Source organism: Canis aureus, chromosome 7, assembly GCF_053574225.1.
Source record: "Canis aureus isolate CA01 chromosome 7, VMU_Caureus_v.1.0, whole genome shotgun sequence".
Lineage (NCBI taxonomy): Eukaryota > Metazoa > Chordata > Mammalia > Carnivora > Canidae > Canis > Canis aureus.
Window position 1 is genome coordinate 50,867,964 of NC_135617.1, and position 27,320 is coordinate 50,895,283.

Sequence of the window (27,320 nt, forward strand, 5' to 3'; positions counted from 1 at the left end):
GATGTTGTTGTAGGTAAAAAACCATTGAATAATAACTGTTGAATAATGGTGATTTCATGTGGATCAACCTCATACAAAAGATGTTTTAAAAAAATAAGCCATAGCATTAAAGGAAGTTTAGATAAACAACTGTGCTCAAAGTTAACATAGATCTGTATGTGTATATATAGGTGTTTATGTGCATATGTACACATATAAATGTATATATATAAAAAATCAATTTACAAAGATTCAATTTGCAAAGATGAATGTTTCCAACAGAGTTATTATATTTCTAGGCTAAGGGCCACCTCCTTCTACAGACCACTGCCCTCAGCTGAGGAGAGTATCTTGATGCTGAGTTTCTTCATACTCTCCAACATCATGGCCACCCACAACCAGAGACTAACTGAAGTGAGTATCAGATGTCAGCACCTCTTCCTCCAGGGTGGATAACTTTGCAACTTATGCTCCCCTCTCCCTGTGAATTAGAAAAAGGTTGACCACTACCTGGGAACACATATGCTTTGTTCTTTGCCCTCCTCAATTAGGGTTCACTACCTCTCTTATAGGAAGTTTTTCTGAAGAGCACACCCTCAATAAACAACAAAGACCTGAACCCTTGTTTCAGGCTCTGTTTCTCTCTTTTTTTTTTTTTTTTTTAAGATTTTATTTATTTACTCACAAGGGACAGAGAGAGAGAGAGAGAGAGAGGCAGAGACACAGGCAGAGGGAGAAGCAGGCTCCATGCAGGGAGCCCGATGTGGGACTCAATCCCGGGTCTCCAGGATCAGGCCCTGGGCTGAAGGCAGCGCTAAACTGCTGAGCCACCTGGGCTGCCCTCTGCTTCTCTTTAGAAGAGATCTAGACACCATGCACTAGGGAAGGGGCAGGGAGTGGCTCCGTGCTATGAAATACATGCTCATTTTTCTTCGTCTCTCCATCTGAACAAGATGCAAACTGATGGCAGTTTATTTTCGTTATGCCTATTAAACACAAGCGTGGGCAATAAATTCTAAGGGGCCAGTGTCTTACTTTACAAGAACTTTAAAAATCATCTTTCTTGAAATATAATTTTCTTCACTAAAAATGCCATCCAGCTGTCCTCCTACTGCACATCTCTTTTGAATTAGCAAATTCTTAATTTTTAAGATGATTTTATTAAAAGTGTTATAATGAAAAATTTCAGCTAGATGGTAACAAATGAGCTCAGGGACAGAGATACAAAAATTGATTGTTCTCGGTTTCCTGGAAGAAATTTAAAAGTCAACTGTTTGTGATTACATTAAGTACATTTTAAGAATGATGACTGGCAATTAGATAACCTGAAACATGCCTGGTTTCAAATGCCAGCCTGTCATTAAGACATCTATTGTGTTGAAATGTTCTTTTTGCCCTCTAGTGGAGAACCTAACTAAATAAGATTGATACTTCAGTTTTCAGAACTGCTTCTCTTAAAATATCATCTACTCACTGGCATTCATTTTTTTTTTAATGTTAAAAGCCCAATTAATTTACATTTACTCATTTTGAACAGAATGTTCTCTATGAACATATTATACAAATCCATCCATTCTGAAAACAATTTGGCATAGGGAAACAGTGCCCCTGCTTTGGTTTCCTGAAAAATCTAAAAACATTAAAAACCAATTTGGAGTTGGCTTTTTCTCCTATTCCACCCATCTCAAAGGTTTTCTATTCTTCAGTATCTGAACAGTTATCTGATTCCCATGAACTCTCAAAGTTGTCAGAAAATTTTTGGAATTGAGAGCAAGGTGGTTTATCTCTGTGATGATAGGAAATAAATTGCCAGACTTATTCACACAGAAGGATTTCTAGTTATGTAGACAGAACAAAAACAGATATCATTATTATTGTTTTAAGATTTTATTTATTCATGAGAGACAGAAAGAGAATGGCAGAAACATAGGCAGAAGGAGAAGCCTGATGCGGGACTCGATCCCAGGACCCCAGGATCATGACCTGAGTCAAAGGCAGATGCTCAACCACTGAGCCACCCAGGAGTCCCCCAAAACAGATACTATTAATAAAGAGGAGAAAGGAAATTTTGACTCCAAAATTCAAGATGACCTCTTTCAGTAAATGTGGCCACCTCAGTCTGTCAAATTATTAGATACACAATGGTTCTCTTAGCCACTAACCTTTGCAACTGTCACTGTCACAGATGGTTGCAACCTGGGGGTCACGAGATGAAAAGCACTGTGGACTTCATGATAAACCCAGGCACTTCCTATAACTCATACCATGCCCTTGGGTGTGTCACTTCTCATCCTTACTCTCCAGTCTCCTCATCTGTAGACTGAAGGAAGTCAGACGACCTCAGTGGTTAGTTACAGTCCTGAGGTATATGGCATTGTTCTTTGAGCACACAGAAGTCTGTGATTCCAGGGTGGTGGTGGTTGGTGAAGGCCGTGATGTTATCTCCTTGATTTTAACTACCAACTTTTAGCTAGTTTGCTGGAATCTCATACAAATTATTTACTCTCTGAGCTTCAGTCTTTGCATGTGAAATAAAGGGAATAAAACCAATTTTCAGACTGTTTTGAAATTTAAATAAAATGCTATCTGTAAAGTGGCAACTGTTACTTGTGACAACATGGGTGGATCTAGAGGGTATAACGCTAAGTGAAATAGAGAAAGACAAATACCATATGACTTCACTCATATGTGGAATTTAAGAAAGACGATAAAGGAATAAAGAGACAAACAAAAAAACAGACCCTAAATATTAGAGAACTGGTAGTTGCCAGCAGGGAGGTAGGTGGGGAATGGGTGAAATATGTGAAGACGATTAAAAGCACACATCATGATGAGCATGGAGTGATGTAGAGAATTGCTGAATCACTATATCGTACACCTGAAGCTAATATAACACTGTGTTAACTATACTGGAATTTTAAAAAATAAATTTAAAAAATTAAATTAAAACAATAAAATTAAATAAAGTGAAATGTTGGCTTACTTTTTCCAAATATGAATTTCTTTCTTCAACTCACACCCTGCTTTCTTCTCACAAATTCTGCTAACCCAGAGCCCCCAGGGACGCAGAAGCTATCTGGCAGTCTTACTTCTTGCTAATTTCAGTGGCTCCTGGTTCCACTTGCTTCCTTCACTGTCTGCTTTCATTGTCTTGAGCTTAACCTGTTCCTTTCCTTCCCTGCCTGGCAAACTTCCTGCTTCTGTTCCCTCTCACTGGACTGCCAGCAGGCCCACAAACGGCTTCTTCTCAGACCTCGGTTCAGGCACAGTGGCCTCATGAACACTTTCTGACTCATCAGACTAGATCAGGACTCCTATAACAGATACTCACAACTTCTCAATTGCCTTCTATGTGGCAGTTGCCACAATCATCATTAAGTAGTGGATTTTTTGCATATGTAATTTCTGTTCTTCGTAAGTAGAGAAGAATATACCTGGCCAAGACCCCTCACGTTTCTGTGTTCTTGACATTGGGGTAGGACCAGCAGAGACACCTAAGGGATACTTAGTAAATCTTGGTGAAATCAATAAATAATGTATCTACTTCCAGACTTCAGGTTTCCAAGACTCCTTGTTGGAATAAAAAGTTGCAAAGTCTATGTTCCTTGTTACTGGTAGGGAATTGGGCTATTAGTTAGACAAGGTTTTTCTAACCTTGAACCAAACCACTTAACTTCCTGTTCATTTTGAAACTATGTGCAACTGTAAATAGCTTATCTCAAAGGAGTGTTATTTTATTCTTAAAATACATCTGTAAAAGATTTTTCACATCTTTAGATCTAAATATTTACAGCTTACATTAGAAAAACATGGTTTTTCTTTTAATTTCAAAGCCCCCTCAACCTTTGAACCAATAGGTGAAGGTTAGAATTACTTTAGCCCTTTCCTAGCTAAATCACAATCTGCCATAACTTCTGTTGATTAATCTCTGTTAAAATAGCAGAAGAAATCTAAAACAAAACAAAACAAAAAAACCCTCCTTTCTGATGAGCTACTAAAAAATGTAACCCATGTTGGAAACACCCCTATCATATTAAAAGTTAAATTCATTTATTGCATTTCTGTAGATTCAGAGAGTCAATTTTCTAAGTAGCCATGCAATGTTACTACCAGTTAAGATATTTTCAATAATGGAAATAATATACACTTTACACATGAACTTAATTTGAAAATAGATAAGTAGGAGAACAAACGGAGGGGGGGAAATGAGAAAAGCCAACATTAATAGGGTGAGCTATCCAAAAGGTTTAAAGGAAGCATCCTTAAGATCTTGGACCAGGCTAAAGCCAGTTTATAGTAGAAACTTTCCTACCTACCGATCCTGGATGTAAAAGTTTCCTTCCTTTCTTCTGTCTTCCTAGCTCATTCACACAGGACTGGACCACCAGGAAACCTCATCAGAGGTTCCAGAGTCCATTGCCAACTTCTAATTCCCCATGATGTGAAAAGAAAAGACAGTAGAACTCAAATCTCCCAATAAGTTCTCTATTACATTTGGGTGTTTTCCCCGTCTTAGTCCCTAAACTGTGTATTTCTTATTCATCATACACATGGTTAAAAAGGTTCCCTCACTATTCTAACAGATGTCTTGCCCTTGGCTTATTATAAGTGGAGTGATCCTTTACCTAGAAAAGACAAATAATGGATGGAATTGGACTGAAAATATCTCCACTGTGTTCACTTTCCTCTCACTTTGTCATTGCAGACAAGTTATATTTCCTCTTTATTCTTAATCTATAATCTCAAGAGCAGCTGCTTGGAAAGTGGCTAATAAAAAGCCATCAGTAAATACTCTGTTGACATATCATAAAGATAAGATACATTTCAAGTTAAATGTTTCAGCTTTCTTAGCAAAAACATAATTCTAAAGGATTGGTATATTCTAAAATCTCATTTTATGAAAAAGGCACTTTAATTTCTTAAAAAGTAAATCATAAGAAAGTACATGTTGGCAGCTTTGGTACTTTTTCAAAGAGAAATGACTTTTAATAATTGAAATAGTGTACTGGAAAAAAATGTACATTCTGATTCAATAAGTCCATGAATACTGGATATATAAACAGCCCAACTATAAATGTTGCAAGCACATGGGAGTAATTTTGATTAAGAATGGAACCTAATATTTTATGACTTTCTTTAATTAAGGAAAAACAAAACAAAATGAAACCCTATGACCTAAGGTAGTATATATACCATTTAATACTTGTGTTTCTTTTGCTTGATAAAAGTTTTATATGAGAAATCATCAATTATAATCAAGCACTTTTTAACATGTTGGATAGTTTTTCTTTGTAAATTTATATTTTATAATGAAGTTTATCTTCTTGCTGAATCATTACAGAGTTTAAAAGACAAAAGGGGAAAAATCTGCTGCCAATGGGAAAACTTAGAATGTTCAAGGAGATAAAAACTTTTTTTAAGATTTAATTTATTTATTTGAGAGAGAGAGAAAGAGTGCACAAGTGGGCAGAGGGGAAAGGCAGAGGGAGAGACAGACTCCTCGCTGAACAGGGAGCCTGATGCCAACTTGGAGCTCAATCCCAGGACTCTGGGGTTCATGACCTGAGCCAAAGGCAGATGCTTAACTAACTGAGCCACCCATGGCCCCCAAGAAAGTGAAAACCTTTAAGATCATCTAGTCCAGTGGAAGTTATACGTTTAGGAGTTTGAAATAAGTCTCAGTAATCTGCATTTTCAAAAGCTCCCCATGTAATTCTCATGAAATGAGCCCAGTTTTGATCCTAAAGTAAAAGTTTTAGAACCAAGCACAATATCCTACTATTCCAAAGGGAAGAGAAATCCATGGAAAAAGAGTGAAGTGTGTGTCAACAATATCATTTCTATAAATTATATGTATGCAAAATAATAATGCAACATTTGGAAAAAATAAACAAATGAAACAATAGTATAGTGATTATGGGGAGGAAGGAGGGGGAGTAAGAAATCAGAGGTAAAACGAATACATATGTGAATAAATTTGAAAGTATGAAAGAAATGAATAGGTTGTAACAAAAGGAAAAAAGGCATTTTAGATGACAGAAAGGTTCTCCTAGTTATTTCAATGGACTGCTTCTTTACTCCAGCACCAAAATTCTATAAACAATGGGTAGCATGCTGAAAAATATATAAAAGTGAGTACTCAAGTTGGAATATGAAAGGATTACTTCCATGTATTACATGATCTTGGTAAAAATCCTATGCTAGAGATTCCATTTTTTTAACCTTTTTTTTTAATTTCATTAAGTAATTTCTGCACCCAAGGTGGGGCTTGAACTCAAGACCCAGAGATCAATGGTTTCATGCTCTACCAACTAAGCCAGCCAGGCACACCTAGAAATTCTATTTTTATTGCTATTTTATAAGTAAGTAGACTAAAGCAAGAGTTGGATTACTTTTCTTAATATGGACATAAAACAATTTATTCAACAAAATTAATTTAGCAATTTTATGCTACAGATGAACTTTTGTTGCATTTCACTGGGTAAAGTAGCTATAAGTGTACTTACTGATCAAACTGGACACTTTAATAACAAGGGGCACAGAAATAATTGAAATCATATAATATTAAAAATATGTATTAAATTGTTACATTGGTAGATCTATAAAATATGTGTTTTCAAAAAACTATTTTTAAAAGTAAAATTCTTTTTCCACAAAACAGTGGAAAAACACATATTGATACACTTTTAGAAAAATGTCCAGGACACTAGTCATCTTACCTAGGGAATATATGTTTCCCTCTCTACAGGAAAGACCTTAAAGTCCTGTCCTGACCTCGAGCAGTCATGATCACAGCCTGGGATCTGCAAATAGGAGTGATCAGGGCTGGAGGGGTTCCGGGCAGGAAGAATGGAGGTGAGATAAATACCTAGCTCTCTCCTGCTCAGAGCTGAAAGTTATTTTTCAAGGGTCTACTCCAGAGATCACTTAAATGGAACATGTTAGGAAAAGCTTGCTAGACCCAATGCTTGCATAGAAAACATACAATAGAATTTAATAGCAGTGGAGCCAATGGGAGGATACCTACGTAAAGAAATACCTGGCCACGCTTATCTCTTTGATGAGACAGAAGCAGACTAGAAATAAAAGAAAATGGTAAATGGCTGCAAACAAGGCACAAGGATAATGCATTTTAGAAACCGAAAGTGAAATAAAAATGGCTGCACAGTCACAAACAAGGTCTCTGAAGAATGTAATTTTTTGAAAAGTGAAAGAGAAGATGTCCTCAGAATGGCTGTCAATGTTCTCCTGGGGCTTCAAAGCTGTTTCTCAGTCTATAAAGATGCTATTCTTACACATAAAACCTTGCAAGCTTTCACTGTAAATAGAGCCTTCCTAAGTAGGAAATCCCAGCCTTGCTTCTGCCAGCACCTCAGAAGTTAGCCCAACTGGGAAGGCTTAGTTCTCCCTCCTCTAGATCCTATTCATAGGTGCTCCATGGGTTTTTTTGTTTGTTGCTGGTGCAAATTGGGCAGAATAGAGACTCAGGGGAAACAGCAGTTAAGGGAGAACTTCCCATCCACCTGGCCTGTGATTGTGCTAAATACAAGGTAGAAAATGTAGCTGTGATAAGAAAAGAGGAAAAAGTACAGAAAGCTGAATGCTTTCATGGGAAAGGGAAAGTAAGCCAGAAAACTTGGGATTTGAGTTTGACTTAAAAAGATAGCTGTGGCTCAGAGATGATGGGCATACAAGACAGAGAAATGAGGCTGAGGACACAGAAAAGAAAAAAGTATGAAGGGTGATCAACTTTCATTTCCGCACATTGCATGCAGATTAGCTTCCACACCTGATGGCCAAGACAGTAAGTAGTTGAGGCAGACTCCCATGGTAACATCTCAGTCATACTTAGGAAAAGGAATCTTTCCAAATGAACTGAATTCTCAAAAATAGAGAGTGGGTCCACTAGGCTTTGACCTAGAACTGACAGGTATGTGGTACATGGTACTTTTATTAGCTTTGAAGATAAACGTTTTTGTATGGATTACAAAATGGGGGGAAAATTGGTAAAATTGATGTGGGAAACAAGGGCAGAAGAAAAATTCTTAAATTTCTTTACTACTTACAGCCCACTGACAAGTCCTTGAAACAGGCAGAGTGACCTTCCTCTAGGGACTCAACTGCCTCAATGTTAAAACTTTGCTAAGGGCAAAAGGCAATTTTAGCCCAACTCCTAGGATCCAATAAGTCTACTTTAACATATAAAAATTCCTTTGGAAGCTTCCTTTTATCTCTAAACCCCCCAGATAAATGCTGGCAATCATCTTCCAAGCATATGGCCCACTCATATATGTCTGAAGGGTCCCATGACTAAAGTCTTATTAGACAGTAATAAATGACCTTTTCCTAAAAATAGCTAGCCCTCCCCCCCCACCCAAGGTCCTGGAAACTTGTTTCTAAAATTCTTTAGAGACTTAAACTATCCTTAACCACCTCCCAAGTTGATAGTATATAATGGGCCACTACTCATGAACCCAGTGCTCCTCTTTCTACCCACGCGTCCTATCCCTGTGCTTTAATAAAACCACCCTTTGCACCAAAGATGTCTCAAGAATTTTTTCTTGGCCATTGGCTTCAAACCCTAACATCTTTCTTACATCAAAATGACTCTGAATGAGATACAGTTTTAAGATAGTATCCCCACCCTCTCCAGCCCTATAATTCTCCCAACCTGCACCTATAATTCCTCTGTATCCTTTATTGTTTCAGCCATTTTACATATTCAGGGCATAATATGTTCAAAATAAAGTGTTCTTCTAGCCAAAGTTTTGATTTGCAGGATCCTGAACCTCAAAGTTAGATCAAACACATAAAAGTCGTGAGTATATGTGATACAAATTACTCTATGTCATCTCAGGCCTTGACATTTTACTAGCAGCCTGTGAATTTCACAAGGCTTATCTTTGTCTGAGGGCTCTTTCTGTTTATGCTCCTCTCCCCCAAGCACAGACCTTAAACAAAAACTAGCAGGAGTCCCACCCCCCATCCCCAATCCCCACTTCAGATTGCCCACCTCTGACTTTTCTGCATTCACTCCTGGAATTCCTCAGTAAACTCAAACCCTAATTTGCCACATGGTAACTCACTTGATGATACACCCTTTATTAGACATCTTCTCCAGTTCCCCACTTCCTTCAATGGTGTGTCCTGGAACCACCTCCCAATTAACTACTTGTATACGAATCCTCTTTCCAGTAAAATCAAAACAAAGGTATAATTGATTCTCATTATTCACTGTTCATTATGTTCTATAAAGTCACTGCAAACATGGAGTCAGCCAGTCCTGAACCATTGCTCCAAGATGAAAAATAGAAGATTAAGTTCCTGTGAGTCCAGAACTTAATCATCTTACATAGTTTTGTTTAATGTGTCTTTCTTTTTAAAGACACCTTAATATATATTATTGGTCCATTAAAATTGAACCTATGTCCAACAGCACTGTTAACTCAGCACTGTTAGCTCATGCCTAAAGGAAGCCTACTGGACATGTATCTTTTTTGTGAGGTACACTGCAGCCCTCTTGTGTTTAGAGCACCAGACAGAACTTCAGCACTCTGCCTAAGAGGCCATTTGAAATAGTGAAATCACAAACAAAAAGCACAGAAAGTTAAAACATGTGGTACTAGACAGACAATGAAAAGAATGAATGCTTGCAGCATGAGTGCTCAAAGAGAAAGCAGAACATCACCTTGATCATCTCAGCTGGGAACATGTACATAGGCCAATCACACTTTCCACTCTTTTTCCCATGTCTGCAAATGACCATAAAACTGCAGTGATTTCAGGGCTACAAATAAATTTTATCAGGTAGGCAAATTCATAAGGTTAGACTCCTAGAGTTTCCTACAAGTAAGGGGGCAGGAAAAGAAGAGTGATGAAGGACATGTAGAGTATCTCAGTTGATGGTCCTGAGAGGACCTCACAGAATTGACCTGCTCCCAACATGTAGGTAACTATGTTCTCCCACGTGTGCTCAAGGGGCTCAGAAGTAGCCAACCTAGAGCCAATCAGGGCATGCCATGTAGGGGAAGAAAGTAGAATGTAGCAGTGTATTGTCTGATTGATGGTCATATACCCGATAGGACTGAGGACACCATGGTGGATAGCAGAGCCCACATATAGCAAAGATTAGTGCCTCCTGCCTCCCCATCCCCACCCTACCTATGCTCCTATGCTCAATCAAGCACTCCATAAGCTCACGGGAAATTTCATGCAATGCAAGAAAAAGTGAGCTTCTCCAAATGACTAAAACTGTATCAAATGTACTGATAAAACTATAAATTGACTCTATTTAGCTCCTACATAAGGTAGAAATAATCCTAGTCAAGCATGGGCTCTTGGTGAATAACCTGGGTCATTTTAGGATTTGTTCATCACAAACACAGATTTATTGCTATACCTACAATGTGAAAAATATCATATTAAGCATGTCACTCCCTAGATAGACACTAGGATAATCTCACCAAATACATAACCAGAGAACTTGTAATATGCATGAAATACTGAAAGGGGAAATTTCGCAGAGGAACAGGGATAATTTGAGTAGGTCTGAAAGGATGAGAATGGTTTGCTTTGCATAAGTAAGGTGAAAAGCAGGAAGATATTTTATATGAGGAGAATGCATGAGCAAGTTAAACAGTAAGAAATTCTCAAGGCATGCCTGGAGGAAAAATAAGTGGATTGGTTTAAGTAAAGTAGAATAATAATAAAGAGTAGTGAGAGATAACAACATGACAGGCATAACAAAAGAAGAATCCATTCAACCTGATGAATAACTATTGAGGAAAAAACAGAAAAAGCATAATAGCTGCACCAAGTGTGAGTTTGAGGACTGAGAACTATGTTATTAATGACAGGAGTACAGGATCCAGAACAGAACTAGTTGGAGGGAAAATGAATGGCAAGTTTGAGGTGACAACGTGACATCCTAGGGGAACTGAGAAGTGAGCAGCTAAAGTTATAAAACTAGGTCTCAGAGGAGAAACAGAGTTGGAGCTGTGGATTTGAGAATGATCAGTACTAAGATCATCACAGAAGTCTGTGAGGGAGTGAGTACCTGCTGGGAGGCAATTAGAAAGAAGAGGTAGAGGAAGAAATGTCTACCCCTTCCCCCCCCCAAAAAAGAAGGAGCAGTCAGGGAGTCAGAGCAGGGCAAAAAGGAAGACCCAAGAGTGTATGATCAACTGTGCCAATTGCTGCAAGGGATAAAAGACACATTGGACTGAGAGCATTCAGCTGAGTTCTCTGACAAGCATTTTACCTCAAGAGAGCAATCTCAATAGAGTGGTTGAAGCAAAAAGACAGAATGCTTTCAAGAATGGGTTAAAGCCTGAGTATAGAGGGAGAATGGAGATAATGGCTATTGATCACTTTGAGAGCAAGAAAGTCTCGGAATTACTAGGCTTGTGGCACTATCAAGCAAAAAGATGGAGATGAGTTCATTTTATCTTGTTTTTATGTGATTTTTTTTCTTTTTGAGGTTTCTGAAAAGAGGAGGGGTTCAACATTAAAAAGGACAAATGAAGACTCAAAACTGTGCTGGGGGGAAACCTGGGTGGCTCAGCAGTTGAGTGTCTGCCTTTGGCTCAGGTCATGATCCCAGGGTCCTGGGATGGAGTCCTGCCTTGGGCTCACTGCAGGGAGCCTGCTACTCCCTCTGCCTATGTCTCTGCCTCTCTGTGTCTCTCAAGAATAAATAAATAAAATTTAAAAATAAAAAAAATTAAATCTAACTCTTATATTGTTCTTATTATGTTCCAGGCACTATTCTAAGTGCTTTGTACATATTAATACTTCTTAATGTCATAATACTCTAGTAAATTGGGTGCTCTTATCACCCTCATTTTTAAAGGTGAATAAATGGAGGCATGCAAAGCCTAAATGTCTTACCCAACATCACCATCTGGAAGGAGTGGGGGATCAAGAAATGAATTTAGACCGACTGTCTAGAGACATCGTGCTCTTAACCAAGAGGCTATATTACTTTGAAGGATTAAAGAAAGAGACCTGGAGAAAAAGAGGATCTCATGATTTTTTACAAGATGAAAAGGAAAGTACCTGTGCATCATCATGTATGATATGACATTATAAGATAGAGCTCTATCTTGAAAGTAAGAGAAAAAAGTAGAGATTAAGGTAAAGGTATAGGAAACTCAGAGTCTGATGAAGATTCAGAAAAAAATGAGCACACACTACAGATTCAACAGAAGAATTATAAAACCTGTTAAACACATTCTGTAGCCCCAGGTGATGAGGGACTGTTAAAGACAGTTAAGTCAAGTTCAGTGTGGCTCTCCAGAGGGAATTATGGGAAGATTTGAATTTGGAAATGAGCCTAGTAGGTAAAGCTGTAAACCAGGTCTGGCAATGACATTAGGGTACTGGAGAGAAGTTAATTTAGAGAGCAGATTATGGTTTACAATTCCAGACAAGAAGCTATTTCAAGTGAAAAAGACAAGTCTTGAAATCCGGTATGCTACTGGTCCTATATTTATAATATAAGATTTGTAGATGTAGATATCAAATTGAGTAATCTGTATATTTTCATGGTAGCAATTTAAGTTCAAAACTATTGAATTTTCTGATTCTTCCATTAAGAAATATTGTCTTACATTACTATTATTATTATTTCTGATGTGAATGTTTCTTTATTCAGTATCAATAAATCTCTGACCATGCAAGACAAAATCTAATATGAAGATTGTATAAACTGAAAATAATTGTCCCACCTCAAATCACTTGTTCTTCACAGCCTGACCAAGTACAGATTAAAATATGAATGAAAGGGGGATCCCTAGGTGGCTCAGCAGTTTGGTGCCTGCCTTCGGCCCCGGGCATGATCCTGGAGTCCAGGGATCTAGTCCCACATCAGGCTCCCTGCATGGAGCCTGCTCCTCCTCTGCCTGTGTCTCTGCCTCTCTCTCTCTGTCTCTGTCTCTCAAAAATAAATAAATAAAATCTTAAAAAAAAAAAAAAAAGTGGATGAAATACTAACTCTGTCCTTGAACCTCTGTGAATGCTGGCTGGTTCTAGAAAACACCACAAAAATATTAAAAGAAAGAACTACTTAATGAAATTGATATTTATGAAACACAATTATAATCCTATCATAGATGGTAATTTATAAGAATATGTGTATGTTATTTTCAGAATCATCAATTTAGGAACTAAATGGATTTTATATATTTTGGCAAAGGTTAAATCAGGAAGAATTTCAAATAATATAAAATCCCCTAAAATATTATACTTTCCCTGAAATGCTTTTTTTCTAAACCAAGAGTAAGAAACAAAGGTCATAAGAATGTCATCCTGAACTTTGCCCAAAAACATTGTTTGCAGAAAATGGATATTTTATTATTTTTTTTATTTTTATTTATTTTTTTAAATATTTATTTATTTATTTATTTATTTATTTATTTATTTATTTATTTTTATTAGACACAGAGAGAAAGAGGCAGAGACACAGGAGGAGAGAGAAGCAGGCTCCATGCCGGGAGCCTGACGTGGGACTCAATCCTAGCCACCCAGGGATCCCCTCAATGGATATTTTATTTTATTTTATTTGTTTTAATTTTTATTTATTTATGATAGTCACAGAGAGAGAGAGGGAGAGAGAGAGAGAGAGAGAGAGGCAGAGACACAGGCAGAGGGAGAAGCAGGCTCCATGAACCGGGAGCCCGACGTGGGATTCGATTCCGGGTCTCCAAGATCGCGCCCTGGGCCAAAGGCAGGCGCCAAACCTCTGCGCCACCCAGGGATCCCCTCAATGGATATTTTAAAGGCTTAATTCAGAGTTGGTCATTCAGTCATGATAGATGCTATTAAATTGAAAAGTAAAATATTCTTCATGTAATAATGTTCACTTTTTAGATTACTGTCTTTAGACTGAGTTCATGAGCATCTCCTCAAAAAAAACATTTTAGGGCTCAACCGACGTTGTACAACTACATTCTGGAGCATATTGATTCGGGCCTTTATTGGTTTCCAAGTACAGAAGTGTATTCCATTAGATACAGAGGATTTGCAAAATAAATATTTTTAAACAAGATTTTGAGTTTTACCAAAAAAAAATGTTAATGGTAGGTTGAGCTTAACTAATCAATTCTTTTGTGAAATTTTCTGAACCTGAGTCCATAATAGCCAAGTTGTCCTTACAGTAATGCTCAGAAGAACAAGGGGCACTCTTACATAAGTCTTATGTGGTATTATTGATTGCTTGCTTCTGATAGAACATGTATAATTGCATTCCAAAGCCAAATATAAATATAATTTAAATTATATTATATTATTATAATATAAATATGATTTTCACTTAAAATATACATCATGTTTATATTAGAGTAAAAATCTATAATATATTAAACATTTAAATTATATTATAAATGTAAAAATATAATAAAAATATTAAAACAATATATATTAAAATATGTAATACATATAATATATGTTTTCTTTAGGGTAATGAACACTTCATTTTACATATCCCATCATTATACATTATGAGGCAGATAGACACATTTTAAAATAAAATGTTAATAGCATAAGGTATAAACTTTACTGAATCACTGACTTGTACACCTAATGTAACATTGTGCCAACAATACTCAAATAAAAAATAAAATAAAATAAAATGAGATGTTAACACTATTTTATAGATACTTGTAGCAATTCTAAGTATTTCTTTGCTCGTTGCCTGCAGCAGCAAGTGCCTCCTTAATAAGGCACTATAATTTAAAGAAGCTTTTTAAGGAATGCTGAACTGAGACTAGCAGATAAATTAATAATGATATCTTGTAAGGTTTTGGAAAATTTCTCGGGTTTTCCACCTTAGGATTAGAACATGAAACAATGAGGAATACAAATCAGGAAATGACTTTGAAAGCAAAAATATGTATTTAATAACTTCTCAAGGTTAATTAACTATCTTTTTGTAAGTTTGTGGGATTTAACACAAATATTTAATATTCTTAATATATATGTTTCCTCAATGCTTAAGTTTCAAAAATTAGGCATAAAGACAGTTCACAGCACAGAACAATTCCCACCTCCTCAGGGAATTCTCACCTTATTATACGTGTTGCCACTAAACAGGGTGTGAGAATTCCCCTGTTCATCACTCAGTGAGAAGGAGGACAAATGGCTGAAGGGTCCTGGGGTAAGACAGTCAGCCTGTGAGAGGGTCTGTGGAGGCAGCAGGGACTTAGCAGGAGGACAGAGTCTAGTCTGATATAATGGGTGGAGAGAAAGAGGCTTGGGAGGAACTGTTACATCCTGGGAAGAAGAAAGGTATAAAGAGCATTTTAGTAGACAAAAGTCAAGCTCACTTGGAATTAAATTAAATATTATAGATGTTATGTCAGAATCTCTTAGAAATAAGAAGGAAACCTTTCCTCATACTTGGGCCCCTTACAAGACACCTGCTTTCATGGTGTATTGTTTATTTCTTTCAGTAATTCCCATCAGTCTCCCTCTTCCAGCCTCTTCTGCAGTATGAATCAAGCACCTGCAGTGTCTCCTAAAGTGTGTCAAGGTTGTTATTTTTGAACGTATTGAGAGGAGAAATGTTTAAGGGAGGAGAGAGCTCATCCCAAAGGTAATAGGACGACATTAGAAAAGTCTTCATTGAAGAGGTAAGTGACAGTGGAAATTAAGAGTGCTTGAGATTTGGTGCAGAAGAAACAGGGGAGACAGGTGGCCATTGTAGTGAGATCAGTGTCCAAGCAGCAGGGGCAAAAGCATTGGTTTAATCCACAGTACAGTAAGTTGTCAAGTTGGGCTGAGTATGGGCAAGGGATGAGGGAGAGGTGAGTCTGGAAAGAATGGAAGAGGTCTTCAGTTCCAGGCAGTGTGTTGGAGAGAAACTGGATACAGTGCCCAGATAAGTTCATGTGTAGAGAGGAGAGGGAATGAGGCCTTTAGGGTGGGTCTTTCACCTGGAAGGTGGATGAAGGCGAAAGACTTAGAGGAAGTAAGACCCACAGGATGAGGCCAGGAATTGGGGCAAGAAAGGCACAAGAGTGGAAAACATCAAGCCTACAAAGAAAGTCTGCAGAAAGGGCCTGTATATGTACATATCTATGAAAGATAGGTCTACTTTTTTGCAGATACACCACTTCTCATATTTCTGAAATTCTTATTGTAAGGAAATAGATCGACAGTGATTATCTGTAAGACCCCCTCAGGGCATGAATCTTATAAAATGAAACCTGCTTTATTCACCTTTGTGACCTCAGAGTTATGTACAATGCCACTATAGTACATCCTTAATACATTATTGAAATCTCAGAGGAATATAATATTTTCTGTGAGTTAAATACTGTATTCTATTCTTTCTCTGCTCCATAAGCATTGAATTAATATATTTGGTTTTGTGTGAAATGGAAATTTAATTCAAAATAGTACACATTGCTCAAAATTATATTTAGCAAGCAAGTAAATTCAACTTTAAAACTGTATGCTTAATATTGTTTATTGTAAGTTTAATTCATTTTACCAATACCATGTATTTTTAAGCCACTGATTGGTTTTCTAACGTGTACATTGAATGTGTTTGCTGTATCAGTAGATATCTTTTCCTTTTTAAAAAAGTATTAAGATTTAAAACTCAGAAAATTTAAGCAGGCTAGAAAATTATAATTCTAGGTCTTTGGAGTTAGTCAACATGAGGTTACAAGCCTCGGTACCTTGAAATAGTAACTAATTAATTTCTTGTTTGCTGCAAGTGTTGATTTTACATATCAAGCAAATACAGATAACTTTACACATGCACACTGCAAGTACACACTATTATAAAAAAAAGAAGATACCATCCTATTTACAACATTCTGCATCTTATTTGTATTTTTCCCCCACTTAACAACAGCTTTGGAAGGAATATCTCTATGTCAGTATCTGAAAGTTTTGGATTTCCTGCCAATACATATTACTGAATTATCTCACAGATGTAATTGCCATTCAGTTAATTTTCTTAGAAGCTCCAGGTGTATCACCCAAAATATCAAATTCCTAGTGGTATGATAAATTTACCTCCTCTTTGTCAGTTCTCATACTTTTTATTCCTTTCTTTTGTCTAATTTGGTTAGCCAATACCACTAACATTATTAAATGATAGTCACGTTATTATGCAACTTTAAGGGAACACTTGTACTATTTGCCCATTAAAGGTGGCTTTTAGATTGAAATGTATTCTAACTTTGTTTTATTTTTCAATCAACTATTTCATTTTTTTTTTTTATCAGCAACTCATCACATTTCTTAATCAGCGTGGGAAGCAATTATCTGAAAACCGAGTAGCAAACACAACTACCTGTGTAAGAAAAAGGCAGCGTTATTATTGAGAGTTGAGAGTGCTTAGGAAAAGGTGAGAGAAAATGGCAAGAAGAACAGTCCTTGGTTAGTGATCCAGTTCCAGCTTTTTTTGGAGGGTTCAAGAACCCATTGTGAAGATGTCAGAAGCCAGACCTATAGTGATCCAGGGAAGTAACAGGTTCCCTAGATGGGAGAATCCAGCAGAGCTAAATCCTAATGGATTAGACAGGAAATGTCTTATGTTTCTATGCTCACTGTAGCCAACCTCCATCTCTCAAGAGTTGGTCAAGTCTGAACACTTCTGTAGGGTCAGATGATACCAGCTATTCCAGGAGCTCAGCCGGGAGGGGCACTTGGACAGGTCATAGAGAGCTAAGAATCCTGGCCAGGATCACATTGGTTGATAATCACATTGGTTGATAGTACAGTGCAAAGGTGAAAGAATTCTTGGTGGTGGCAGCCTTAACATATACGTCATCTGAGGCTCCTGTTCCAATCTATGCTATTTGTCTTCTATGTTTCATGTAAGTCATTAGGCTGTGATTCTCTTTACCATCATCTTGGAAATTTTCTTTGCCTATCTCTTATGTTCTATCTCCTGTTTCCAATATGCCACATCTTTCTTGATTCTCTCTCATATCTTACCAGAACCTAAAGGAGTTTCTTCGGGGGAAATGAAGTATTGGAAGAAAACTTTTGACCTTTGCATGTTGAAAATTTTGTTCTGCCCTCACATTTAATTTTTTTAGACATAGGATTCTAAGTTGCAGAATAATTTCATTCAGAATTTTGAAAGTATTTTACACTGTAACAGTGTGATTACACTGCTACTATTTTATACGTATTTTTCAAAACATTTAATATTTATGATTTCTACAGCTTTTCTGTTTTCCAGTTTTCTTTTGTCAATTCTTATGAATTCATTTCCCTTGCTTTCCTTATGTGCAGGATATTTTATCATTCTTAAATTTTCCAAATCAAATACTTAATTCACTTATTTTTATTCTCTTACTTATTCATTAACCATATTTAGAGTCATAAGTTTTTCTTCCAAGAACTATTTTGACTGTATTCTAATAAAAAATAGTTTTTTTTTCTTTTTTTTTCTTCCAGGTAGAAATTTTATTTTGAATTTACTTTTTAATCAAAAATTTGTTGAAGAGCACATTTTTCAATATATAGGTGGCAAGGAAAGCCAAATTAGTCATAATGCGTCCAGCAGTTTGTCACTTTAAAATACCTTGCCAGAAGATGACTTGAAAACTTCCAAATGATTCCAAAGATATTCTTGGTCCTTCTCTATCTCATTTTTATAAAGATACACACAAACATAGCGTTATCCCTATGTTTCTATCACGGTATGAAGTAATCTTGACTATATTTAAATGTAATATATGTAACAGGCCTTCTCTCTGTATAGTGTGTGCAGGTATGCACACATCTACATCTTCTTTATTATCAGAGTTTATCTAAGGATGTTGATGTAATTTCAATCTCACACCCACAAATTTTTTATATATTCTACTGCTGATTTTACCTTCACAATTTTCCCATAGAACTGTAATTTTATTATAAAGAAGTTGCTTACTTTAGAGACTAAGTTTTCTCTGACTTATTTCTCCTTTAAGTCCTCAAATGTCACTTTTTGTATATTTCATATTTAGAACACAAATGCCATATACTAAGACTATCTTTAAATCTGTATTTTGATCTAACTGCAAAATGAAACTGCAGTATAGTGTAATTTGCTCACTACTTTTGTGTTTAAAATATCCAGATTTTTTCAATGCACTTTGTAATAGTATCTAATACAAAGGGTTGAAATTCAGTTCATCATTCTATTGTTTTCTATATATTACTTTATAGTGTACAGCAGGAAGAACATATTTATTTCCAATTAAATTGGGTATTTAATTTTTACTTTATGAATATTCCTCAAAGAGACATTTATCATTTACTTCAGCAAAACTTTAAACAGTATAATTTTGAGTACTTTATATCTTTATTTTATTTTTTTATATCTTTAAACATTGCTGAAATTGCACAGCATCTGCAAGTTCTGGATGCCTACTTTGTAAATATATCTTAAGATACCATAATACAATTACTAAGACTCAAGGTAAAATGATAAATTAGGGATAGATATATTAATATTAATAATGAATTAACAATATGACAGTTAACAAGCTTATATTAGGTATAGGCATTACATCATTACTGACATTTCTTGCTATTTATCCTGATATTAGTAGTGGTATATTCAATCCAGATTATTTTGCAGGAGATTTTTTGAAACAAAGTCACTTATTTTATGAGGATTATTTTCATTTAATTAAAAATAGTTAATGTGATAAATCATATGTCTGACTGGGCCAAGCCAACTGAGGGCTCTCTGAACCAAACTAGAGAGCTGACACTTTCCCAAGAAATCTCACTTGAAATATATATGAGTTATGACTGTCTAGCACTGATACTTACAAAGACAACAATGTAAACCCATATAAATCAGCAAAGCTTAAAACATCTCTTATAATTTTAAGTCAGGAGGTGGCCAACTTCTCCTGTGAAGGTCCATTTAGTATATATAATAGGTGTTATAAATCATATGTCTGTCACAATTACTTTGGTAGCATGAAAACAGCCTTAGACAATACATAATGAATGGGCATAGTTGTGTGCCAATAAAACATTTTTTATATGTGGATCAGATCTGGCCCACAGATAACAGTTTGTGAACCCTATTTTGGATTTAAAAAAAAATAAAATCTTTATGTCTGACCTGCACCCCACCACCACCCCCATGAATTATCTTGAGGTTGGTAGATACTACTTTGGAGATCACTATGCTAAGTGACTCCTGGAAATAAGCATTGTATACCCTGCTTTTGCATCCAATGGATAAATCTTCTAATGTTCTAGTTTTTGAGGGAAGGACAGGGGTCATAAAATTGTCTCATACATGTTTCTATCAGTAAGAAGTGTTAACATAGTTATTTCTAAGAAAATGCTTTTAGTGCTTTTTACTTACTTGAGAATTGTCTTTTTCAATATAAAAATACTTAGGACAAATTTTTCAAAATAAAATAAGCTTTACTTAGGATCTTGATTTTTAAAAAGGGATTATTTCAGTTAATTATAATATCCTATCCTGAAAAACTTAAAAAACACCAGAATTTATGATGCAAATAATACCTTTGTTCATTAGAGAAAATTTAGCAGACAGTATGCAGAGAATAAATTAATTTATCTCTGTTCATTAAGAGAGCTGGAGATACTGCAAAATTAAGTATTAACAGAGACATCAGAAAATTAATGCTATAGTCCTTTTGGCTGCATTCACCACTCTAGAAAAAGCCAACTTTCTGCTCAGCCATCAAGTCAAACTATTTAACTTCAAAAGCTGTTTTCACTGCAACACCAAAGGGCATTTTAAGGTACTGTGGGCTCTTTTCATTAAAGCCTGCACATCTGAGACTCTTTTGTTCCATCCTGGCATTTTAAAGTTAGCCCCTTCCCGTGGTTTGGAAGTAAAGGGTGAAAATCCACTTTCTCTTTGCTCCCACTGTCCCCACTTCATACCATGCAGTGATTTGTGCCTCTGGAAACTCAGAGCACCACCAGGTGAAATTACTGGAGCTTTAACCCCATCCTCTCTCCCTTCTTCTACCTCTTTGGTAGAACAACACTTACTTTCAAAATGCAGCACTTCTTTTCAACTTCCTTTCCTGTCTGGAGCTTACAGCAATTTAAAATCAGAATTACAGCATTTGTGCTACAGTTTCAGGTTGAAAACAAAACTCTGTTCATGAAGTCAAGAACCGTTACTGGGTATTTCATACCCAGTGACTCCTTCAGCCAAAGGCATATCAACATTTTACAGATACCATCACAGAAAACCCAAATTACCAAGAAGAGATTGTAATCATCTACTCTCTACAAAGATCAAGCCAAGATAAAGTAGGTCTCTTAATTTTGAGCATATGGCATAACTTTTTGTTTATCAGCCCTAATTCTGAAGAATCCATATGCATTTTAGAAAGAGACATACTTAAAGCCACACTTAACCTATTTCAAATCCTTGTTTGAATCAAAAAATGCAAACATCTGAAGTATGAAAAGAGATAGCATATGCTTAGCTTTTTCAAATCCCTTTAACCCGAAAAAGTTTTTAAATGATTAAAATACAATTTTCAAGATAGGCTTTGGGTTATTTAATGTTTGTGATGGTCTAACAGCAAACCTCACAGAGCAGATGACACTGTGAAGATATAGTGATGGCGATGTGCTCAAGGGAGAAGAAAGAGAAAATATTTCATAATCAATCACAGTGGGTACTAGAGAGTTAAAATGCTGTTTTATGTTTTTCTATACACATAGTTTAATTTTTTTCTTAGGTTGCCAACCAACATATATTTGGTAGAGAGGAGCAACTTATACTGAAAAAGTCAAAAAAGCAACATAGAAAAGAGATTTCTGTGTCTTCTAACAGTGGGGAGGAGAACATATTTGGTTACCCTTTAGCAAGGAGTAAACTTCTTGCTTCCAAAATTATAGTGATTTTAAAGGACATAATAACAACAAACATTTCAAATGTGTATTCCCTATAAAGTTTCCAATGTTCCTCTGCAATGACTGTTTTGTGTAACCATGAATGAGTATTAATATGAGTACTATTAGAAATAGGATTAGTAGCCCCATTTTTTTTCTAGGGTGAAATTGAAGTTCAGAGTTCCTAGGCTCACAGAGAATCCACGTTCTTTCTATCGCATTCCATCAGAAGGTTTCTCTCCTTTGTGGGAAGCAGAAGAATCAAAGACTCCAGGAACCAGTAATCACAGTAGATCCCTTAGTGGATCAGAGGACAGGCGGACCAGGCCATGGTGTGTGCCTGAGTGTGTAGTGAACAGTTTCACATGACGAAGTACGGATTACAAAGAAGGTTAAGAGTAACAGAAAGTTACTCTTTCTGGTCCAAAATAGGTAGAACTCACTAGTAGCTAAGTTTCACGAGGGCAAGGATAATGTCTGCTCCATTTCCAGTAGAGTTACCCATGTGTGTTGCAGAGCCTGGCACGAATGTTAAAGGGATGAATGCTAGGAATAGAGAGAAAGGTGTGAGCATGGAGGGAAGCAGCAACACCATCCATCAGGAACATCAGGAAACCATAGCACCGCTAGGATGGGGCCACATGCCACAACTATTTGTTATGATTTTGACCTACACGGTAGGTTACAAAACTTTGTCTCTCCAAACATATGACCTGAGTAATAATACTTGCTCTTTTTTTTTCCTTTTGTGAATCATCTAAGGATGATAAATATCATCCAGTAATATTTAAATATTTAATAATAATATTTATTATTATATTCTGATGGTATTTAAAAACATAAACACAGAATTTCAGGGTAAGAGGGCACCATCAAAAGTATTTTGTACAATACCCTCATTTTGCAGATATGCTATAAGTCCCAGTATCAGGAATGACTTCATCCAACAGCATGCATTTTTCAGACAGACTGCCTGATATTAAAAAAATTTTCTCTTTAAAATGTTTTTTTAGTTGATTCTCTTGAAACCTAACAATTAGGGAAATACAAGAATGAGGGTGAAATGTACAAGACGATAGGGAAGCCATAACTTTGCTGAAATATCTAGAGCCAATGAAAACACATGCCCTTTAATAAACAGGGGTATAGGTAGAGGCTACATGGTACATGGGAAACCTCATAAATGGAGGCTTACTTACCTCCTTTGTATAAATCAAATAGGGAAAAGAAGATACCTAGTCATTGTTGGTTGAATTGCAATGCCCTTGGTAAGGGTAGCATTGAGCATCATTAGTCATAGTATTCTTGGAGCTGGAAGAGAGCCAAGAAATGGTCTAGTCCAGGATATCTCAGCTCCAGCACTACTGGCATTTCAGGCTAGATAATTCTTTGTTGTGGGAGACTGTCTTGTATATTGTAGGATGTTTAGTAGCATTCAAGCCTCTACCCACTAGATGCCAGTGGCATTCCCAGTTATGACAACCAATAACGTTTGGGCCAACTTCACCCCAGTTGAGAACCACTGGGCTAGCCCAATTCCCACGCTTCATGGATGAGGTTCACAATTCACAAATGCACAGGGTAGAGCTAGTTAATCACACTTGCATGATATGATCCAGACTTCAGAGTTGTTTCCACAAAACCAAGCCGCTCTAGTTTTCCTTTGGTTCAATTACACCTCAGCGTAGATGAAGTCATTAGATCCTGCCTGGATAAGGGTTCTAAAATTGGAAGGTGAGAATAGCCTGACCCTACAATACCCTGCAGAAGGCCAGTCTTTCCACCAAATGCAATTCATGATTGCCTAACATTTCCTGGAAATGGATTAGTCAAAGATTGAAAAAAAAAAAAAAACCCTCTATTTTTCTGAATTTACCCAATTGTATGACTATCATACAGGCTTGCTTTTATTTGAACAGGTAAAATATGTTAAGCCTCTCAACTCTACCAGATAAAGTTAACTGACAATTCAGTCCCTGGTGAGTTGTTTATTTCCATGCCAAATGCAATTTTCTATTTTCAAGGAAAAGCAAAGGCAAAAAACATATTAAACACCTAAAGGTCCATAAGACAAATTGATATTTGGATGGCCTGGCTGCAAGAGATTAAATTTCTCTTAGGATTGTCCATATTTGGAGATTAGAATATTAGTTCAAAAGAGTCTAAAAACCTGCCAGCTCTCCAGCCTCTAAGGAATCACTGATTTTGAATTTACAAATTTACAGACCTTCCTTTCCATGCAGCCTTTGAAATGAAGATAACTACACTTTTGCACATGTGTAATGTATTCCATACATCATTTTCTTTTTCCCATATATTTACTGTAAATGACCTGCTTCACCAGTAGGTTGAGTTTTCCAAGAGCTGGACTTCTCAGGCTGTCTTTGGCTCTGTATTGGAATTCAAAAACCAGTTTCTTTACCAGTTTTATCTCTCTGCTTCATTCCCTCCTATGCATTCTTTTGGTTGCTTTTTTCATTTGGATTTGTTGTTTTCTCTGCCTAAATTTCCGACCTTAAGTTATTTTATACAGGATCACAGAAAAGAGGTTTCCAACTCTCTCCACATAACTCATCTTCGGGTTTCTATATCTTGCTGTGACCTTTATATTTGTCATCAAAGTCTGTCTAATCTCACCCACGCTGTAAAATAAGTAACAATCTCCCCAATGCTTAGAGAATATAACATGGTTCAAACACATCGGTCTTAGCATTTATGTTCAAATAATACATTCAACTTTTATTGTGTCCTCCTCTATACATTCTACCTTGATTGCTCTTCTCATGGATCAAACAAAATTTTTCAGTAGAGAAAAATCACAAGCCTCTCTGCATTTCCTAAGAATATGTATTTGTTAAATAACAAAATTCAATCAAGTAAATTTAAAGATTTAGTCGGCTTTATTAAATGATTCATGAACCAGGCAGCACCTCACCTAGTAAGTAGAAGAAAGCTCCAAGGAGTTAGACAAAATAGAAGGTTTTATAGAAGGGTGGAGCAAGAACATTATTAGAAAAAAAAAAAAAGGATTATTCCAGGGCAGGTGGCCTTTGAGAGGGAAAAGCCAAGTTTCTTATAATGCAGATTATTATTACCTCTTCCTTCTTTGGTGGGTAGAGAAGACCCAGGAGGCCCTCATTGACACATATAGAAAAATTCTTGACTGACAAGATAAGACTACATTTCTGGGGAAGGTTGAAAGTTCAAATCAATTATGTATTAAGCACAGGTTTGAGAACTCTAAATGACACCATTTTGAGTCCACGGTTTTTAATTTTTTTCAGTTTTTTTCCATAAACATTATTAATAATTATAAATCATTTTAAGGCAGTTGTAGAATTGAAACTGTATAAAGAGGGAGAAAGGGGAGTACTGTAGACAATGTCCTGGGACAGGAACACTAGTTTTACCAAAACTCTCTTACATGCCATATGACAAAACCATGCCAAAGACATGTGATTGTTACTATCTACAGTTCTATTTACAGGCTGACCTTGACTCAGAGTTCAAAAAGAAGTATGGGATAAAGACTTCTGTGAAGTAAAAATATAAGAATGTATCTTTTTTCCTTGCCAACACATAAAACTTTCTAATCTCTAAATAACATTTACTCTGGATATTACTTAAAGAATTTTTACACAGCTACCTTCTCCCTTTTGACATTCTGTTTAATACTTTTCAGAAGAAATTAATATAGAATATTTGATTTTAGCAAGACCTTATCTTAAAACTCGAGCATAATTTACATGAGAGCTTCTAAATATGGCAGTGCCATTCCTCTTAAACAGAGATAAGAACATCATGAGCTAACAAAGCATTGAAGAAGAACATATTTGCATAAAATGTTCAGATCATCATTGTTGCCTCATAGATTAGGGTAGGGTTGGATGTTGGATACCACAGATCTACCAAATATTTGTTAAGTAACTAATGCCTCAGAGCTTAGCTAATTATTAGAATTCAGTTGTTTAACTAATTTTTAGAATTATTAGAATAATTCAATCTAATATAATGCAAGTGGCAATGGGTCTTCTTAAGATTTTGATATTTTAGACCAAGTAAGAATCTGTTCAGTACTTTAACCCTATGTAAGTCAAGGGAAGGGGGACAGGAAAGTAAGTTTCCCATAGCATGAAGATAACTGCAACAGAAAATTGCAAGTTCCAATCAACCTCAATAATTACACAAAATCAAGAGAAAGCTTATGCAAAAAAAAAGAAAAGAAAAAGAAAGAAAGAAAGAAGAAAAGAAAAAACAGAAAAAAGGAAAAAAGGAGACATGAAATCTTAACTTTGAAAAGGTTAATACCATTTGATTATACTCTAGAGAAAAAGCAAATTTTGCCTCTATATGACAATTGAAAAAACAGTTTATTATGTTGATGATAAACTATCTATTACATGTGATATATTTCCTGTTTATGATCAATTATTACCTATTACATATAGAGGGAAGAAGGGAAGGAGGGAGGAAGAAAAGAAAAGGGAGGAAGGGAGGGATGAAGACAAAAGGAAAGAAGAAAAAACTCACAAAGATTTCATTACTTGAATAAACAAAAAACAACCTGGTAAAATGTAGAGAAACCAAATCTTTGGGCTTAACCCTTTCAAAAGAAATGTAACACAAGGCATTTCAGTTTTCTCTCCTTAAAACAATTTGGCAACCCACTTAATTAACTCTAGACCTAAAAAGGCTAAACATTTTAAGTTGAAAAATATTTCTTAATAAATGGTTAGCAATGATAAAAGATAATTTTATGACAAAAGAGAATGAACCATCTTGACTGAGAAACAATTGTTGAAACAGCAGCAATTTATGGCAAAGCCAGAAGTCATTCAGAATAGAAGGCAGTATTGTCAGTTTCACCTATGACAAAGGTGAGTACTTGCTCTGTAATATTAACATGTGCGTGACACAAGGAAGAAAAGGTGAAGGTCACAGTAGAAATCTAACGAGGAATAATGAGATAGAAATCTGAAAGTCACCCATATAATCATCAAAGTTGAACGTCAAACAGAGAATTTGGTAGAAAAGTCAGATGTCTACGGAAAATCAAAAGAAAAGAAAGACTGAAAATACTACAAAAAAGAAAATTCCCCATAATTATCTTTTTATGCTCTCTGTGAAATGGTGTGAAGGAAATTCACTAAATGGTCATTTTCACAAAAAACATGTTCTTTTGCTTACTGAAGCAAGTTAAAAGGAAAATAAAATTCAGGAGGCATAAATGCTAGGAAGTGTTATTTCTCAAAAGAAAGAAGAAAGAAAGAAAGAAAGAAAGAAAGAAAGAAAGAAAGAAAGAAAGAAAGAAAGAAAGAAAGAAAGAAAGAAAGAAAGAAAGAAAGAAAGAAAGAAAGAAAGAAAGAAAGAAAGAAAAGAAAGAAGAAAGAAAGAAAGAAAGAAAGAAAGAAAGAAAGAAAGAAAGAAAGAAAGGAAAGAAAGAAAGAAAGAGAGAGAAAGAGAAAGGAAAAAATGATTCCAGGAAA

General features: G+C 35.9%; 1 protein-coding gene and 1 long non-coding RNA gene across 19 annotated transcripts in view; one reads left to right on the plus strand and one right to left on the minus strand.

Moving 5' to 3' along the window:
• The window catches only part of MLIP (muscular LMNA interacting protein), a 256,011-nt gene that overhangs the window by 20,597 nt on the left and 208,094 nt on the right, over window positions 1-27,320 (minus strand). For 16 of the 18 annotated variants that reach the window (XM_077903611.1, XM_077903598.1, XM_077903604.1 and 13 more), the window contains one exon: window positions 15,043-15,249. The exons of the other annotated variants lie outside the window; for them this stretch is intronic. In XM_077903611.1, the coding sequence (XP_077759737.1) occupies window positions 15,043-15,249 (207 nt within the window). The remainder of the gene's footprint in view (window positions 1-15,042; window positions 15,250-27,320) is intronic. 18 annotated transcript variants of the gene reach the window in all.
• The window catches only part of LOC144317346 (uncharacterized), a 55,955-nt gene continuing 40,866 nt past the window's right edge, over window positions 12,232-27,320 (plus strand). The window contains exons 1-2 of the long non-coding RNA XR_013383308.1: window positions 12,232-12,449; window positions 15,429-15,608. This is a non-coding gene — a long non-coding RNA (uncharacterized LOC144317346). The remainder of the gene's footprint in view (window positions 12,450-15,428; window positions 15,609-27,320) is intronic.